Source organism: Tasmannia lanceolata, unplaced genomic scaffold, assembly GCF_043159265.1.
Source record: "Tasmannia lanceolata isolate RefF3 unplaced genomic scaffold, GAP_Taslan_0.1 ptg000002l, whole genome shotgun sequence".
In the NCBI taxonomy this organism is placed as follows: Eukaryota; Viridiplantae; Streptophyta; class Magnoliopsida; order Canellales; family Winteraceae; genus Tasmannia; species Tasmannia lanceolata.
Genome location: NW_027518679.1, coordinates 21,566,758 through 21,583,198, shown reverse-complemented (window position 1 = coordinate 21,583,198; position 16,441 = coordinate 21,566,758). Strand labels below are relative to the sequence as shown.

Sequence of the window (16,441 nt, the reverse complement as noted above, 5' to 3'; positions counted from 1 at the left end):
AAGTTTCTCATATGTTTCCCATGCGTTTCGGAAAAATTTCTCCAATTTTTTTTATCATGTTTCGGAAACGTTTCCAAAACGTGTTTCCTGCGTTTTATGGGAAATGAGTTTCCCACCCGCGAGAAACACGTTTTAGGGGAAACGGGTTTCCCACCTACCCAAGGAGTTTCCGGCAACTATGGTACGGTATACCTGTTAGAAATGGCACTACGGTATGCCTGTTAGAAAAGGCTGTATATCCCATAGTTTCAAAACTCCCCGCGTCATCGTGGACTCCCCCGAGTCGACTCCCTTTTACCTTGGCTGCGTTCTTGTTCGATTCTTTGTTTTGCCCTACAAAGTCGGTCAAAACTCCTTTGATTCTCCAGAGTTTTGACCGTGTCAACTGATTACTCAGCTGTGTCAACCGAGTACTCGACCATGTTGTGCTGAGTCGACTGGGATTTTCTTTGGCCGCGTTTTGACCCGCTTCCGAATTTTAGAACACTGGTATAACCCTCATTTCAGGTGTTCTAATAATTTGTATCATGAGATATACACAATATTGTACACTTATTTTCTAATAGAATAGATTGAATCTTCCTCATATTTTATCCCCTTCTTTCTTCTCCTCCTTTGTCTTTACAATATGTATTCACTTTTACACTATGATTTGGCCGACACTTCGAATTTATTGTCGACTCACGTGTCCTGCCGTGTCCGACACGACACCCGTGTCCACATGTGTCAACACTCCTTTGGACACTTTTACTTGTATTGCTGGAAGTGTTCGACTTAATGTGGCTGTGTGGACATGTTTTTTTACCGTGTCAAGTGTGGCATTCTGTTTTCGTATTGAATATTGTGTTTACCTCATTTAGACAACTCATGTCGATGTCAAAACTGGACACACAAATCCATATCCACAAATCATGATTACAATATTTCTATTTTAGTCGTGTCCCCGTTTCTAAAGTTTGGGGGCTTGCCATGTCCAACACTCCGTGTCCGTGTCGACACGTGACACTCATGTCCGTGTCCACAAATCATAGCTTTTACATGGTGTTGGAGCTGGTTGAGAATCAAGATCTCACGTCGAGGGCCTGTATCTGACATTTCAATATGAAGGTTTCATCTTCCCTCGTTCTATTCTTAGTCATGCTCTTATATGTTACATTCATTCTTTCAATACCCTAGATTTATCATTCTTCCACCTTTTCTTAGTCTTCAAACCCTAGATCTATCATCTTCTTCTCAACATCCATCCTGTTCTCTCTGAAATCCCTTTCTACCCTTTCTTTCATTTCTTTTATTTTCTTCTTCTAAACCTACTTTTAGTTACAACCTTCCATTATTATCTCATCTTATTCATCATTACAACCTAATGACCCTTTCATATAGAGCTAAGGATTTCTAAACCTGAAATTAGAAACAATGACACTATTTACATTTTCCCAAATGGACCCTAGTACCCTACTGATGTGTGTTTCAAATATGGAGGAGCTAGATGAGTTGGACAATGGATTTACATGTTTTTATAGTAACTAGTATTATAGATTATTATTTCCTATAAAAACATGCCCTATTTGTTTGAATGTCCTGAGGTTTTTCTTTGCATTTGCACCTAACTGGACTTTGTCACTTTTCTGTTCCCTAGTTTAATTATTGAAAGGTTGTGAACTATGAATCTTAGTAAGCAAAAAAAATTCTATTAAAAATAGTATTGTATAGATGTACCATTTATCTCTTTTGTTATAATATTTGTTTAATTCAAGTTCATTGTAACAGTTATCATAAGTGGCCATGCATTCTTATGGGAATAATTTTTAGCTTATATCCATTTTTATTTGAAGATTTAGTTTGTTTTTGTTTGTTAGGAAAAACATGTGATGTTGGAGAACGAGAGTTTGCGGAAGCAGGTAACCCCTGGATTTTTTAATGATATTAATAATTTCTTGATATGCATTTGTATTCTGTAATATATCACATGTCATATAATCCATCTTTTCCTTGAATCCTATTCTAGGTCCAAGAGCTTCGAGATGTACTGCCATCTACTGAACGCTCAATAATACCGTATCTTGAAGATCGTCCCTCTGAGAGAAAGAGTTTCCACATAAAGCAAGAAATGATAAGTTCAAATGTGATGCGTAATTCTATATTTGAGAGGCATGGCGATTCAGATACTTCTTTGCACTTGGGGTAATGCTCATTCCTTCTTGGCATTTATGACAAGGAGTTTTATGAGTTACTTTTTTTCTTTATAACTGTATATCTTTTTCTTCTGCAGTTTCTTCTTAATCTTTTGTGTAGGTCAAACAAATCAATATACTTTAAATAAACGACTAATAAAATGAATAAAATAATTTTCTTCTGCTGGTAGCTAACAAACCTGTACATTTCCATGGTTCCATTTTAATTTGTTTTCACTTCTATGTGGATTCATCAAATCCTGAAGTCTCGAAAATATATTTGCATGGACTTGTCTATTACAATTAATTTACATAATTGCACTTTGGCCATACAGCAAACTTCCCTGGAATAATCATAATCTACCTAATGGAAATTATAGGCACTCGTGCATGCGTATGAAGGTTATATACGTATATCATAACTAGCTTTCAGGACCCATGCTATGCATGGGCATAAAACGGTGGGCCCCACCCATTAGAACATTGTGTTGATGCCCGACCCACATGATTTTGGTAGATATGGTGGGCCCCACCTTATGCATGGGTTTGTGCAGAGGTGGTGGCCCCATCCCATCAAATCCTATGATTTAGGAAGGAAAAGAACAATTGGATATTCAGTGTCCACCATCGGCCCATGGGAATAGTAATAACATAGATAATGATTGATTTAATCCATTGGGAAATGATTAATAAGGCAATGTCATGGCTCATGACTCCCAACCCAAGAGATATTAAGGAATTGGAGGACCATCATTTGGGAAAGAAGACTGAATACCTCGAAATCCTCAATGCGAGCCACACTGCAAGAGTCGATAAAACTAAATTTCAATGGGAGTTCAAGGCAAATCGAGACGATCCAGAGTGGAGCATATTTCTAAATTTCGGTGGCAATGTTTTGAAGGCATATGCTTTGGCCTTGGTGGTGAATGAGATTCAAATGAAGTGGAAGTGTATTCCCTCCATTGTCAGACTCCGGATTTTTACATCTACAGTGCATTATAATCTCATGAGCACAAAGAATCTCATTTGGTCCTTGGATGTCAATACGAACTATCATGGTGATACTGAATTTGTGTGGTAAGGTTCTCCCACCATTTTGGCACAAACCTAGATTCGAAAGTGAGTTGGCAGACATATTGGTGAAGGAAGGAGTAGAGCGTGAAGGGTTGTCAGTTGGTGATGCAGTCCCATTCTAGATTGATTGGTATCTAAGTAGGGCGTGCTCTTGAAGAGATCTATGGCAGGTGACATGTTATCACCAGGGCTTAACTTTTTTTGTTTCTGGCCTACTTTTGTAATGTCACAGGGACAACTCGTCCCTTAATTTTCTGCTTTATTGTGAGATTTGCTGGTGCAATAAAGTTTCTATTTAAGAATTTAGAAATATATCAACAGTTTAAGGTAACAAAACATAATAAATTTTTTGTAAAATAATCGATCACTTGAAATTGGTGAAATAAGCTCTGAAAGGGGGAAAATCAACTCAACTCAACTCAACTAAGCCTTTTTCCCAACCCTTAACTATCGGACTCTACTTGCAGCCCCTCACAGACACAACCCCCTTATACTGACCTGACGACTAGCCTACAGAACTCAAAGTTTCTTGCGCAGGGTGGGGCAACGGATCCATCGAGCAGTCACCAGAGGCCAGTTTGTTTGGCATAACAGGACCTAGTCTAACACTGAAAATCTTATCCCTGTCATACCTCTTTTCTTTCCTGCCTCCCATCGGTCTGTCTTCATCTAGCTGCATCAGACTACACAGCCTGAAGCTCATTTCTTCATAATCTGCTAGCTGCATTTTGGCTCTGGCTAGCTTCAACAAAAACACCAGCGCCGTAGACTAAGTGAAAGAAAAGCCTGCCCGGGACAATAGGATCTATCGATCTCACGGCTTATGCATACGTCCTCTGATATATTGATTTTGGCGGGCGTGGGCAGCAACTAGCATTATCTATTAGCATAGCAACAACCTCCATTCCTACGCCCGCGCTTGGTAAGCGAAGCATCTATCAATCTAAGAGAAGGAGGAAAGGCGCGCTAGCGCAGCTCGCTTCGCTTTTCGCTCGCTGCTGCTTTAAAACGTAAGCTTGCGCGCTCCTTACTACTTTATCACTTACCAATAGGGCTAATAGGGGCGCTGCGCTAAGAGGGCTAAGAAGGCCCCCCTTCACGTAAGGGGGCGCAACGGCTTTGAACTCTGTACCATACTAATAGGGCGTTGTTTGCTTGCTGAAAAACCTAATACTAGCACCCCCCCCCCCCCCCCCCCCTTGTTTCTTTGTCCTGTCTCCTTCAGTGTAGTACTTGACCAATCAAATCGAATACCATGCGCATTCTAATGCTTTACGTTGTTATTTGATTTGCCCTCTGTTCGCCAGAGATCGAGATCGAGGAAGAATAGAACCCGTAGCACCTCTAAGCTAAGAGCAAAGACGGGTCAAATGCGTCACTCCATTTCCATTCTGATCTGATATGTCTACCTTTTCCATGTAATTGTCTGGCTTTCACTTTAAGATGGCAGATTCTCTTATCCGATATGAGATATGTGATTATACCCTTCCTATCTAACAAGCGCTTGATTGCTTTCGTGCTTGGCTTGATGCATGCACAACTGCGCTTGAAACAAGGGAAGGGATTGACTGTTGCATCTACATCTTCATCAGCATTGGCTTGACCTGCTCAACTGATTGATAGGGAATAAGGGCGACTACTTTCACTTCTACACCTACTCCTTTATCTACTCGACCGATAGATAGAGGAATAGGGGCATCCCAGTTTATGACAGCTCCAATCCAAATAGGGTGGGTTTCGTGGATATGCATCAACTTCTTTCTCTAGTCTTGCTGCATCCGTTTGATTGCTTCAATCTGAATGGTTGATGGTTGTTGTTGCTGTTGGTTGAGCTTGAGGTCGGCTCTAAAAGGGGGAAATAATGTTAAATATTTCAATATGTCTGACACGATAAACGGGGTCAAAATGCGACCTCTTTATCAGATTTCAAACATACCTGATATAGGAAACACTGTGAGTGTGACTATAGGTCCCATCAAATGAACTGACAGAGGTGGCACTTGACGAATCCGTATATTGGTTCGCGTGGTGGCTAACATTGAATCCAAAAACTAGGTTTTGTGGAAAGCAAGTCTATATATTGGTTATATTTAAGAACTCTTGGGGCTTGGATGGCCTATCACATGCACCAAGATGGTGCATGACAAACCCCAAACAAGGTTTGTGGAAAATGGGGTTTCTACGTTGATATTAAGTTGTTGCACATATGTCAAACTTTTCTGCCAGACAGGAAATTTTGGTTTTTGTCGCATTGTAAGTCAAAATGCTGCATAACAGGATGAAACACAATTGTTTATCTAATAATTAAAGCACTAGGAAAAGATAATAAGCAGGGGATAGTTTCCCTTAACACTCTAGCTTTATGAAACTTGCATGAGAAACTATTTGAATGAGCCTACGAATGTAATCTGGATCAATAAATGGAACAAGGACATCGAAATCACTTTGTAGATGATGGTTATTTAACTCGCAACATGTGCTAAGTTCAATGATATGCTGGGCTAATTGATTTATTCTTATACGTCATGTCCATATTTACTTTTTACGTAACCTAGATTTTTAGTAGTCTTAACTTGAAGTCAAGCCCACATGTTTGCATCTGTTGCGAACCATAATAAGCTGTGATGCATAGTGATACTGCTTTGTAAGTGGTTTACTGGTCTAGATATTTTATTTCTCTTGGTTCAGTATATGTCCACTAATCTTCCTGACAATTGTCCCTTCTTTTAACATAAGATTTGCTTCTCTCTTGTCTCACCTGCTGGTAGCATGGTTTCTGTTACGCGTTTTGACACTGCTAAATGTATCTCTTCTAAATCAGGTTTTCATGTGCTATGAAGAGTTAATAATAAGACATTTTCCTTTACGTTTATGGTCCATTTCCTCTACATTTAAGGTGCATTATGATAGGGTCCCATCACATACCCTTAATAAGCCTTCTGTGTCAGTATGAGTGAGCGTGTTTCCCAGCTCCCAGCCTTTTTAAACAACAACCGTTATAATAAATTCAGCCTTGTCACGGCTGGTTGGGGTTAGAATTCATAAAAGTGGGTAGAGATGGCCGCAGTAGATTCTTCCCATTTTTTGTGATTAGTGAAGATTGAATAATTTATATACCGACAATAGAAGTCATGATTACAACAATGATCATCACTTGTTTCAAGTTATTATGCTCTTTTATATTAACATGAAGCATGACTTTTGGTCCATATGGTGATGCACTCTATATACTATTCCTTGCATGTTTGCTGCATTTGCTCCATCGTAAATTGATAGTTTAGGGAATTATTGGCAGACATGAAAAATTATTCCATGGAATATTTATCGGCTCAGTTATGAACGATGGGCGAGGAAGGAGTGAGAGGGAGAAACCTGAGATGACAGGATTGGAGAGAGCATGAGATATCCCTAAAACAGGGGAAAAAATATGTCACTTTAAATTGGGACTTATTTTCCCTGTTTTTAGTGGCTTTTCATGCTCCCTCACACCCGACCTCTCTCCCTCTCCCACCCATTTCTCACAACTGGCCCCATATGTATTCCATGGAATTTTTTTTTTCATGGTTGCCAAACATGGCCTTAGTTTTACCTGCATCCTCATCGTCTCCCTGAACAAAGAATCCAAACTTCTATTAAGTTCCAAAATGTCACAATCATATGGTATTATTCCACTTAATCTCATACAAAATATTTTGCAGTTTGCCTGATGTTCATTGCAAGAGGGAGACACCAAAGAGAGCATCCGGTTCCAACGATTCAGGAAGGCAAACACCCCGACGGTAATCTTTCTTTAGGGTGTCTATCCGTTCGTTTGTAATGACATGATATGTTTTTTCTTTGACATGTCCAACTGGTCTTTTGGTATGGCCATAGGGCAGTTCATTTCATTACCTTTGAGTTACTTTCTCTGTATAGAGTCGAAACATGCTGAATTGAAATGAGTCATTTTATAGCAATAATCATTTTTCATTGACTCGTCCGTTCTTCATAAAAATGTATGCTTATCAATGATGCGTAGAGAACCAAACTTGCCGAATTGTGTAAACTTGAAAAGTGCACCTGATGTGTATTTCTTCAAGGCAATTGAATTCTGTCAACTCTGCAACAGAAGGATATGCTGAACGTTGAGGAGAAATATCACAAAAGTGGTTGTTGTTGTGATTTCACACGCGCACGCACGCGCACCACACGCATGTGGTGCGCCTGCCCATGCACACACACACACACACACACACACGCACGCATGAGAAAAGTGTTTCTACTCGATCGAGTAGATAACTCATCTACTCCTTCGGCTTAAACTCCAGTGGGGGCCCTCATTGTTTGGCTGATGCAAACCATTCTTTTGATGGGCCCTCACATAGATAGGGTGTGCCCAAAAATAAGCTCCATATGATCATCCCATCCCTTCGATTTGTGGAGGTTAAAATGGATGGGTATAAACCTTCACAAATTCATCCATTTTTTACCTCCACAGTTTGAAGGATTAGGACGATCCTATTGAGCTGATTTTTTGGGCACACCCTATCTATGTGAGGGCCTACCAAATGAATGCTTTGGATCATCCAAACAATGTGGGCCCACCGTGTTTCTGGCTTACGGATTAGATAAATTATCTACTCGATCGAGTAGAAACACTTTTCTCATATATATAGTTATATGTGTGTGCTTCTATAAAAACAGTTGTTGAAGCGGTAGTGTCAAAATATGCATTGATTCTAACAACAACACAGCAAATAAAGCGAAATATTGGAAGAAAACTGAGAGAAAACAGACCTACAAGGCTACAAACACCCACTTTGAGGGGGCGTCCTCCTTAAAGTTCTGTATTGTTCTCATGTGATAATCCTCCCCCTCCCCTGTTTCTCTCTCTCCTCATCTAATCTAGATATTATTCTCAACATAACCAGAAACTAAATCTTCTGCTTCATTTATTTTTCTCTATAATACATAAGACTCCCAAAATACCAAAAATTGCAGTCTTTGGAATGCAACCCTGTAAGTATAAACGGTCCTTGTTCTCAAAACTGAAAAAGTCTGCCATTGTTCACATGTTCCTCCTTGTTCTCAAAACTGAAAATGTCTGCCATTGTTCATATGTTCCTTCTTCCGGTTAGATACCCTTCTAGTGTACAAGATGGCTTGATTTTGTAGCTTCTGCACTCATCCAACGAAAATGGCCATGGATTCCTAAACAACTGATCCGTCATTACTAACAAGGCAACTGAAATTGTTGAGGTCACATTTTTCACCTATTCACTGCTGAAAAATGACTGAGACCATGTTTGGCAATCATGACAATTTTTTTCATGGAATATTAGTTTAATCAAGTGGCATAGCATGGGTGGGGCCTCACCATTTTACACCTCATCTTTTGATATGGTAGGGTATACCATATCCACTCAAACCCATTCATATGATTGGGACTGTTAGATGAGTTATGTAATTCGTATATCGGGCTGAGGGTATACTGGTCATTTCACTATCTATAACATTATCAAGTTGTACATGTATATATCATATTGGTGAGAGGGATTGATTAACTCTCTCTCTCTCTCTCTCTCTCTCTCTCTCCAAATCAACATGTTATCGGAGCGGCAGGGTATTGTGCCATTTCCATGGTTTTAAATTTCGACTGAAATCTGAAATTTTGGATTTTGATCAGCACCGAAACCGAAATCAGGTATACTCGAAATAGTACTTTATTTCGGCCAAAATTTCGTTTTTTCAGAAATTTCGGTCCGAGATTTCGTTTTTTCAATCCAAAAATGTCGCTTTTTTTAATTATATAATGTTTTCCCGAAATTTTGGTAATTTTGGCTGAAATTTAGTATTAAATATCATATTATTTTTAATTGGTGTATCGGATTTTGGCCACAATTTCGAAATTTCGGTGAGGACCGAAACGCATTCCGAAAACTAAATTTGAAACCATGGCCACTTCTCAAAAATAGGAGGAAGAGAGGGACATTGCCCCCCCCAACCCTCCACCTTGCTGTTGCCACCCCCATTCCTCCTTGCTGTTGCCACCCCCATTCCTCCTTGCTGTTATCTCCCCTCCCCCCCCCTCTTCCGGGCTGTGATTTAGGCACGCCTTGATGCCGCTCAACCTAGGCACCATCGTCGTCGTTCTCGTCTCCCTCGCTCTCCCGACATTCTCTATTTGATCCAATTGCTATTCGACTTCGTTTGTGATGGTGTAGACTTTACCTACCTCTGTGTTGATGTTGTATGTCTTCGGGTGTTGTGTTTGATCCCTTCGAATGGTGTGTTTGTTGAAGTTTATCTGATTCAGAGACTTAGGATGTTTTGTCGAATCAGTGCCCTTCTTCGAGTAGTGAGTGTCTGTGGTTGTGATTCCTGTTTTGCAGTTTTCTACGGATCGCTCGTTTATGGCTGCCTCCGCTGGTTTGCCCCCTATGGAGATTCACAACATTCAGATGATGTACATCAAATTAGATGGATCTAATTATCCACCATGGAGAATGGCAGCTAAAACCTTCCATCTTGCCCAAGGAAAGGTAGAGTACATTGAAATAGATCCTCCTGATAGTGACGATAGGTCCTCTAGCACGTGGAGACAGGAAGACACCATGATCAAGACGCTTCTCTGGGATAGCATGGAACCCAGAGTTGCAGGACCTGTGGTGTATCTTAAATCATCCTGGGACATCTGGAAACGAGCTGACTCTGCGTTTGGGTGTCTATAACTTGATTTAGATTTGTGATGTATACTCCGAGCTGTTGAAACTTTAGCGTGGCGATCGATCAGTCTCAGCGTTTTATTGTCAGTTTATGTCTCTTTGTGAGCAACTAGATATGTATGTATCCTTTACCACGGATCCGTATGTTCTGCGTCAGCAAGATTTATGGGTCATCCAGTTCCTTGATGCTTTGGGGCCCAAGTTTCTTCCTATTCGCTAGTAGATTGTGGGTTTAGGCTCTCTGCCATGTCTTGATGAGGTCTTCTCCCGTGTACAATGATCTATGAGGACTGAGGGGTCTGATGAGTTCCCTATTGATCGTTCGACCCTTACTGCTCAGTAGGGAACAGATCATAGTGGTCTTTATGGACGATCTGACCGTGGTAGAGGTCGTTGTGGCCATGGAGGTGGTTGCGATTCAGGGAGAGGTCGTGGTATTGGGGGCCGTGGGACTTGTTTCTGCACGCACTGCCTTATGGAGGGCCATTCGGTTGACTACTGTTATGAGTAACATCTAGAGTTGTGACCTTCCCGCCATGCAAACCATTCCCGTTCTGAATATATTGAATTCTTGCATTTGAAAGACATAGGCAAACAACCAAATGCCACTTTAGCCCAACAAGGTAGTACTTTATCATGCTTTCACACTGCTACTGCTTATAAGTCATGGCTTATTGATTGACGAGCCTCCGGTCATTTGACTGGTAAATCCGACATTCTTTCTTCCTTTTAGTCGTACTCCTCATCGGGTCATAGCATTACTTTGGCTGATGGGACTACATCCCCTGTTTCAAGGGTTGGTGTAGCCTCCCTTCACTCCAGCCTCACTTTATCTTTTGTTCTTTGTGTGCTAAAGTTTCCCTTTTAATTTGTTCTCCATTAGTCAATTAACCAAATATCTAAAATGTCCCGTCTCCTTTTTTCCTTATTGTATTTTTTAGGATCTGGAGACTGGAAGGAAGATTGGTTTGGTCGTGAGATAGATGGCCTTTATTACCTTGATCAAGGCAGTGATGATACAACATTACGGAGCTTCGTTGACTCATTTCAGTGGCATTTTCCGTTTGGGCCACCCCTTAGCTGATGGTTGGTTGAAGTGGAAGCATGCTTCAGAAGTTCTGTGCAACCATAAAATACCTACTAAGTTGAAGGGAAAGTTTTATAAGACAGCTGTGAGGCCAGCCATGTTGTACGCCTCAGAATGTTGAGCCACCAAGAAGCAACATGTGCATAAGATGAGTGTAGCAGAGATGCGAATGCTTAGATGGATATGCGGCCACACAAGGTTAGATAGAATTAAAAATGAAGACATCCGTAAAAAGGTGGGGGTGACACTAATTGAGGAAAAGATGAGTGAGTACCGCTTAAGATGGTTTGGGCATATCCAACGTAGGCCTTTGGATGCTCCAGTGAGAAGAAGTGACTCGTGCCAAGTTGATAGAGTAAAAAGAGGTAGGGGCAAGATCTAAAACAACTTGGGTAGAAACAGTGAGGAAAGACTTGATGGCTAGGAACATAACAGAGAACATGACCTTGGATAGGAGAGAATGGAAGAAAATGATCCATGTAGACGAACCTAACTAGTGTCATGATTAGACGTAGTCAATTTGAGCAGGGTAGATTCTTTCACCTTCTTCCCGAAAATTTTCTAAAGGATTCATTAGCTGACCCCTACTAGTTTGGGACAAAGGCGTAGTTGAGTTGAGTTGAGTTGTATTTCATCATATTTGTCGATGATTACTCTCGAATGACATGGTTATTTCTAATAAAAGATCGTTCAGAGGTTTTCGCTGCATTTTGTTCTTTTCATTTAGAAATTTGTAATCAATTTAAGTGCTCAATTGAATGCTTGCGTACCGATAATGCCAGGGAATATTTCTCCATGTGTAATGGATTCTAGTACTTCTTGGAATCTCATGGCATTCTTCATTAGTCCTCTTGTCCCAAATACCTCCCAGCAAAATGGTATGGTTGAGGAAAATCAGATATCTTCTTGATATGGCTCGGACCCTTATGTTCCATATGAAAGTTTCCAAACCTTATTTGGATGATGCTATCCTCACAGCCTGCTTCCTTGGGAATCGTCTCCCCTTTTTTGTCTTAGCTGATCAACTCTATTCTCTGTGTTATACCCGTCGGGGACTCTATTTCCTGTGATTCCATGAGTCTTTGGTTGTGCGTGCTTTGTTCATAAACTAGCCCCTATTCTTGACAAGTTGGATCCTCATGCCGAGAAATGCATCTTCCGTGGTTATTCCCGTACACATAGTTGTCAACACGTGACTCGACTCATGACTCGATTTCTTAATTTTATGACTCGTGACTCGTAAGAGTTTTTGACAAGAACGGAAATTTAGTTGAAAAAATATAATTATATATCAAACGATGAAGCATGTAAAAAATATAACCTAATAGCACATAGATAAAGCACTAAACCAAAAATATAAATAATTATATGCTTGTAACTTGCATGCACAAAAATAATTAAGTTATGGTTGGAACTTAATCATGGGTGAAAACCTTTCCTTACTTTAGATTTGTATCCGCCCATGATTTATGGAATGTTTGGAAGGAAATTTGTCGTAGTTCAGACCAAGAACCCAAGATTGTAAGACCGGGAGCCTCCCGCACATGGTTTTTTGAAGCTAAACTTTAACAGATCTAGTATGGGGAATCCTGGTCTTGCCAGAATTGGGGGAGTCTTGAGGGATGAATTTAGAGCTATGAAATGGGCTTTTGCGAGTCCCATTGGAGTCGCTGGCGCTAATGAAACTGAAGTGCGTGCTACCAAGGAATAAGGTATCTTGAGAATGAAGAATTGAATAAGGTGGTGGGGGGTGCATCAATTTCTTTCCATCATGTTAGGTGGTCAGCTAATGGTGTGGTGGACAATTTAGCTAGAGATGGTGTCTTTAGGGAGAGAGTTGAGCAATTTGACTTCCTTCCTCCTTGAAGCTTGTAGTGGGGCTTGTTCTTGTGTTTCTTTATCTTTTTCTGTCTCTTTATTTGTATAGGCCTCTTCGATCTTTTTTCGTATTTAATGCAATTGCCTACCATTAAAAAAATAATTAAGTTTTAAGTTCCAACTTTCAAGTTTTTAACTATCAAAACAAGAAAGCTAAGGCTCAGCGACTCTACTGGACTCGTAAGAGCCTTATTGTTTTGACTCGACTCACAACGACTCGTAAGAGTCACTAGATGTCTCGTAAGAGTCTTCAACAGAGGTGACTTGCCCATGTGACTCGCCTCGAAAGCCCAATGACTCGACTCGACTCGACTCGAGAGTTGACTTGTACGACTCGTAAGAGTTTGACAACTATGCCCGTACACAGAAGGGATATAAGTGTTGCAGCCTTACCTTACGGTGGACATGCGTTACCTTCTTTGAGTCTACTTCCTACTTCTGACTCTGTGATTGACTTTGTTCGTGACTCTAGATCACCCCACGCACTTCAGTTCCATTAGATGCTCTACCTTCTCATCTACGGGTTAATACTCTTGGTCTTTGTCGGATTTTCAGCGTACTCTCAAGGCATCTTCTCCGCTTGAGCAATTGACGCCCCAGTTTTAAAGGTCATCTTCAGGTAATCAGCCCACTAATCCTCCTCCTAGTTCTATTCTTCCTGATTCTCCTGTTGTTTCACTTACTCGTTCACGTTCCATAACACATCATCTTTCTCATTTTGTTTCTTATGATCGTATTTCACCCTCTTATCATACATTTCTTTCTAGTTTGTCATCCATTATTGTACCTAAGTTTGTTACAGAGGCTTTAGCTCACCTGGTTGGATGTTGCCATGGATGCTGAGATGGATGCTCTTTACTCGAATGACACTTGACAGTTGGTCTCTCTTCCCTCTGGTGCTCAGCCTATTGGCTGCCGTTGGGTATTCTTGATTAAGTATCTACTGGATGTTTCAATAGAGCATCTGAAGGAGCGACTTATTGTTAAGGGGTACATTCAAACATTTGGTGTGGGCTAACTGAAACATTCTCTCCCCTGGCCGAAATACTATCGGTCCGCATTCTGATCTCTCTAGTCATCAACCAGGGTTGTCCATTATATCAGCTAGATGTTAAAAATGCTTTTCTGCATGGTGATCGAACTGAGGAGGTGTATATGGAGCAACCTCCTGGATATGTCTCCTGGATATGTTCCTCAAGAGGAGATGTGATCGTCAGTGTGTCATCTTTACAAAGCTCTTCGTGGGTTGAAACAATCTCCTTGAGCATGGTTTGGGAGATTCATTGAGGCAGTTATGCGCTTTGGCATGAAGCAATGTACAGTTGATCACTCCGTCTTTAGTTATCAGTCTGATGATGGATACATTTTCTTGATAGTGTAGGTGGATGATATTGTCATCACGAGTAATGACGGGATAGGCATACAGAAACTAAAGACTTTCCTTCATAAAGAATTTTGCACCAAACACCTAGGTCATCTGGCTTATTCTCGTGATGGACTTGTCTAAGATACTTTCTTGGAATGTTAACGGTTTGGGGTCCCAGGAGAAAAGATTTTAGGTAAAAGAATTGTTAAAAGTTTGGAAGCCAGAGGTTGTTTGCTTTCAGGAAACAAAATTGGCCTCTATCAGTAGACTGGATATCAGAAGTATGGGTTTCAATAAAGAGTGGGACTTTGTCTTCTTAGCTTCAAAAGGGGCTTCCGGCGGCATTTTGTTAGCCTGTGATAATGTCCGATGGTCTAATAAGGAGGTGTGGACTGGAGATTTCTCTTTATCAGCTTCTTTCAAAAGGTGGTGGATAAGTCTGAGTGGCTTTTTTCTGGAGTCTACGGTCCTATTTCAACAGCAGAGAAAGGCCTTTTTTGTGAGGAACTGGTAAAGGTAAGAGGGAGATGCTCTCTTCCTTGGTGTATTGGGGGTGATTTCAATGAAATTAAGGAAGTAGGGGATAGGTTGGGGTGTAATAGAGTCAATAATAATATGAAGGTTTTTTCTGATTTCATAGCGAACAATGAGTTGGTGGATCTTCCTTTGGGTGGTGCCTCCTTTACCAGGGTCCGTGGTCAAAGTAGAAGTAGGCTGGATAGATTTCTTATTTCTGGGGATTGGTTGGATATCGTTCCGGAGGTTTTTCAAAAAGCGCTTCCGCATTCGGTGTCCAATCACTATCCCATTTTATTAGATCCTAGAATGGAATTGTGGGGTCCATCTCCTTTTAGATTTGAGATTGCTTGGTTGGAGTCTCCTCAGATGGAGGAGAGATTAGGAGGTTGGTGGTCTTCTTGTAAATCGGAAGGCCCAGCTGACATAGTCATTGGTAATAAACTGAGATATGTTAAAGCAAACCTGAAAGCTTGGGTAAAGGAGAAAAAGATGTTTGACCATGGTAGAAAGCGTTGGCTGGAGAATCGTATGTTAGAATTAAATGCTTTGGGGGAGTGTGGGTTATCTTCGGAAGAGGATTGGGAGGAGTTGGGAAGTGTAAATCAAGAACATAAGGGTCTGCTGCTTGCTGAAGAAATAACTTGGCGTCAAAAATCTAGAGTCAAGTGACTTGTATAGGGCGATAAAAACACAGCCTATTTTCATGCTATGACTAGTGCTCATAGGAGAAGGAACATAATTGAATCTCTGGTAATGGAAGGGGAAAGAGTTACGAACAAGGAGGTGATTACATTGGAAATTCTTAGTTTTTTCGAGGCATTGTACTCTTCTGATAATATTCTTCGCCCTATCCCGCAAGAGGTTCTGTTTGATAGCTTAAGTCTAGAGGAGGCTGCAAACTTAGAAATCCCTTTTACCGAGGAGGAAATCATGAAAGGTCTATTCTCTTTGGCTAAAGATAAAGCACCTGGTCCGGATGGCTTTTGCCTGGCTTTTTTCTAAGTCTGCTTGGATGTTGTGAAATATGATCTGATAAGATTCTTCCAAGAATTCTTTGAAGGTTTGACTCTTGATAAAGGTACTGGTGTAACCTTTATCACTCTAATCCCAAAGGTAGAGGGGGCTTCAAAGGTGTCAGAATTTCGTCCGATAAGTTTAGTTGGTTGCCTATATAAAGTATTGGCAAACGTGTTGGCGGATCGTCTCAATTTAGTTCTTCCTTCAATAATATCCGATAGTCAAAGCACCTTTTGTTAATAAAAGACAAATTCTTGATTTGTCTCTCATCGCAAATGAAGCTATTGATGCCTACAGGAGAAGCGGCGAAGGAGGGGTTTTATGTAAACTTGATATGGAAAAGGCTTACGATCGGGTGGAGTGGGATTCTATGGACTATATTCTTGGCAAAATGGGTTTTGGTTCTTGATGGAAAGGATGGATTAGGAAATGTGTTTCTTCAGCTTGGTTCTCAGTTATCATTAACGGTTCTTCTAAAGGTTTTTTTAAATCTTCTAGGGGGTTGCGGCAAGGGGATCCTCTGTCCCCCTTTCTCTTTGTGATTGTTGCAGAGTCCCTTAGCCGGCTTATGACAAAAGGAAGTGAGTTGGGTCTTTTTGAAGGGTTCTTAATTGGGAGTAATAAA

The 16,441-nt window shown here is 40.7% G+C and overlaps 1 protein-coding gene across 1 annotated transcript in view; it reads left to right on the top strand.

The window, feature by feature from the left end:
* LOC143887794 (agamous-like MADS-box protein AGL18) overlaps positions 1 to 16,441 on the top strand; it is a 47,895-nt gene that overhangs the window by 15,674 nt on the left and 15,780 nt on the right. Inside the window, exons 6-8 of the mRNA XM_077392012.1 lie at positions 1,857 to 1,898; positions 2,006 to 2,181; positions 6,944 to 7,024. Coding sequence (XP_077248127.1) covers positions 1,857 to 1,898; positions 2,006 to 2,181; positions 6,944 to 7,024 — 299 coding nt within the window. The remainder of the gene's footprint in view (positions 1 to 1,856; positions 1,899 to 2,005; positions 2,182 to 6,943; positions 7,025 to 16,441) is intronic.